The 1,514-nt window shown below is 32.5% G+C and overlaps 1 protein-coding gene across 1 annotated transcript in view; it reads left to right on the top strand.

The window, feature by feature from the left end:
• Positions 1 to 1,514, top strand: part of LOC106873719 (death-associated protein kinase 1) — a 218,404-nt gene that overhangs the window by 125,296 nt on the left and 91,594 nt on the right. The window contains exon 6 of the mRNA XM_052972187.1: positions 485 to 634. Within this exon, the coding sequence (XP_052828147.1) occupies positions 485 to 634 (150 nt within the window). The remainder of the gene's footprint in view (positions 1 to 484; positions 635 to 1,514) is intronic.

Here is a 1,514-nt window from a genome sequence, read left to right as displayed (position 1 = left end):
GATAATGTATATATATATATTTGTTTTGCAAGATTTTTGATGTGAAATCGTGTGTTGAAACAGATATTGTTGTATTTGGAGATGGTCATGTTGCCAGTTTAGCCAATAAAAACACACACACTGTATATTTGGTGTTAATTTGCTTCAGCTTTATATTACATTCCATTACATTAATCATATTTCGGCCAGAGTTCTTTCGTCACACTTCTGTGACCTCATCAGTGGTCCTTTGCTTTCTTCTTTCTTATATGTGTGTCCCTCCTTGCTAACGATCACATATAAGAAAAGAAGAGAGCAAAGGACCACTGATGAGGTCACAGAAGTGTGACGAAAGAACTCTGGCCGAAATATGGGTACAGAAATAAAATAGATAAATCTTAGAATTCAGCTCTGCAGTGGAAATACGATGCCTACAGGAGTATATCTTTCCGAAATATGTTTGCATTTATCCCTTTTAATTCTCTTTCTCTTCTTTCTTTCATAGATTAAGTGGAACATCGCCATTCCTCGGCGACACACCTCAAGAAACCTACCAGAATATCACATCGGTGGACTATGATTATGAGGATTATTTTGAGACCACAAGTAAACTGGCCAAGGATTTTATTGATAAACTCTTAGTGAAAAACCCCAGGTAATTATTTAAATGTTCATCCTGATTACTCAAGGTGATTTAATTGGCAGAATTGTATTATATTTTCCAGCTCTTTGCATCCAGTATTCAGATCCAACCAATGTCGACTCTGCCTTTTCTCCTTCAGGGGTGAGGGTATCTGTAAAATAAAACACCAATCAAGCAGTTTATAGTGAAGACTCATGATCATAAGTATATATAACAATCTATGAGTGTATAAAAGGTCCTTTCGTTTTTTTTGTTTTTTTTTCTCATGGAATCCAAAAACTTTTTTTCTCATGGAATACAAAAACATTTTTATCAAAAACTGGTTTAAAAGTGGTGAGCTGACAGAATCATTAACATGTTGGATAAAATGCTTAACAGCTATTTATCCAACTCTTTACATTCTAAGTTCAAATCCTAACAAAGTTGAATTTGTCTTTTATCCTTCTGCCGTTGATAAAATAAGTACCAGTTCAGTATTGGGATTGATGCCATAGATCTTCCCAGTCCATTCAAAATTTGCTGGCCCTGTGCCAAAATTAGTAAGAATTAAAAATAAGTCTTAATTAATCTATGTTTATTTTTTTTTTAATATCCAACATTGAAACACGTAATTATAATTCAACTGAACAGTGCTACTTCGATCAAATGATAAGTGGACAAATAAAGTTTAATATTAGTCATTGTTGCTACTTAGGTGTTTATAGCAATTTTTAATGTGGGTAAGGGTGAATAGATTAAAAATAAAGGTTGAGTAGCACTCCTGGCTCTTAAAGATTTTAAATGCTCATACACACATATATATATACATAAAAAATATATTCAAATATGAAATTGAAGTGGCGCTAGTGTACTAAACATTATCAGCAACATATATTTAATATATATATATATA

This window comes from Octopus bimaculoides, chromosome 12, assembly GCF_001194135.2.
Source record: "Octopus bimaculoides isolate UCB-OBI-ISO-001 chromosome 12, ASM119413v2, whole genome shotgun sequence".
Classification (NCBI taxonomy): domain Eukaryota; kingdom Metazoa; phylum Mollusca; class Cephalopoda; order Octopoda; family Octopodidae; genus Octopus; species Octopus bimaculoides.
This window is presented reverse-complemented; position numbering and strand designations above follow the sequence as displayed.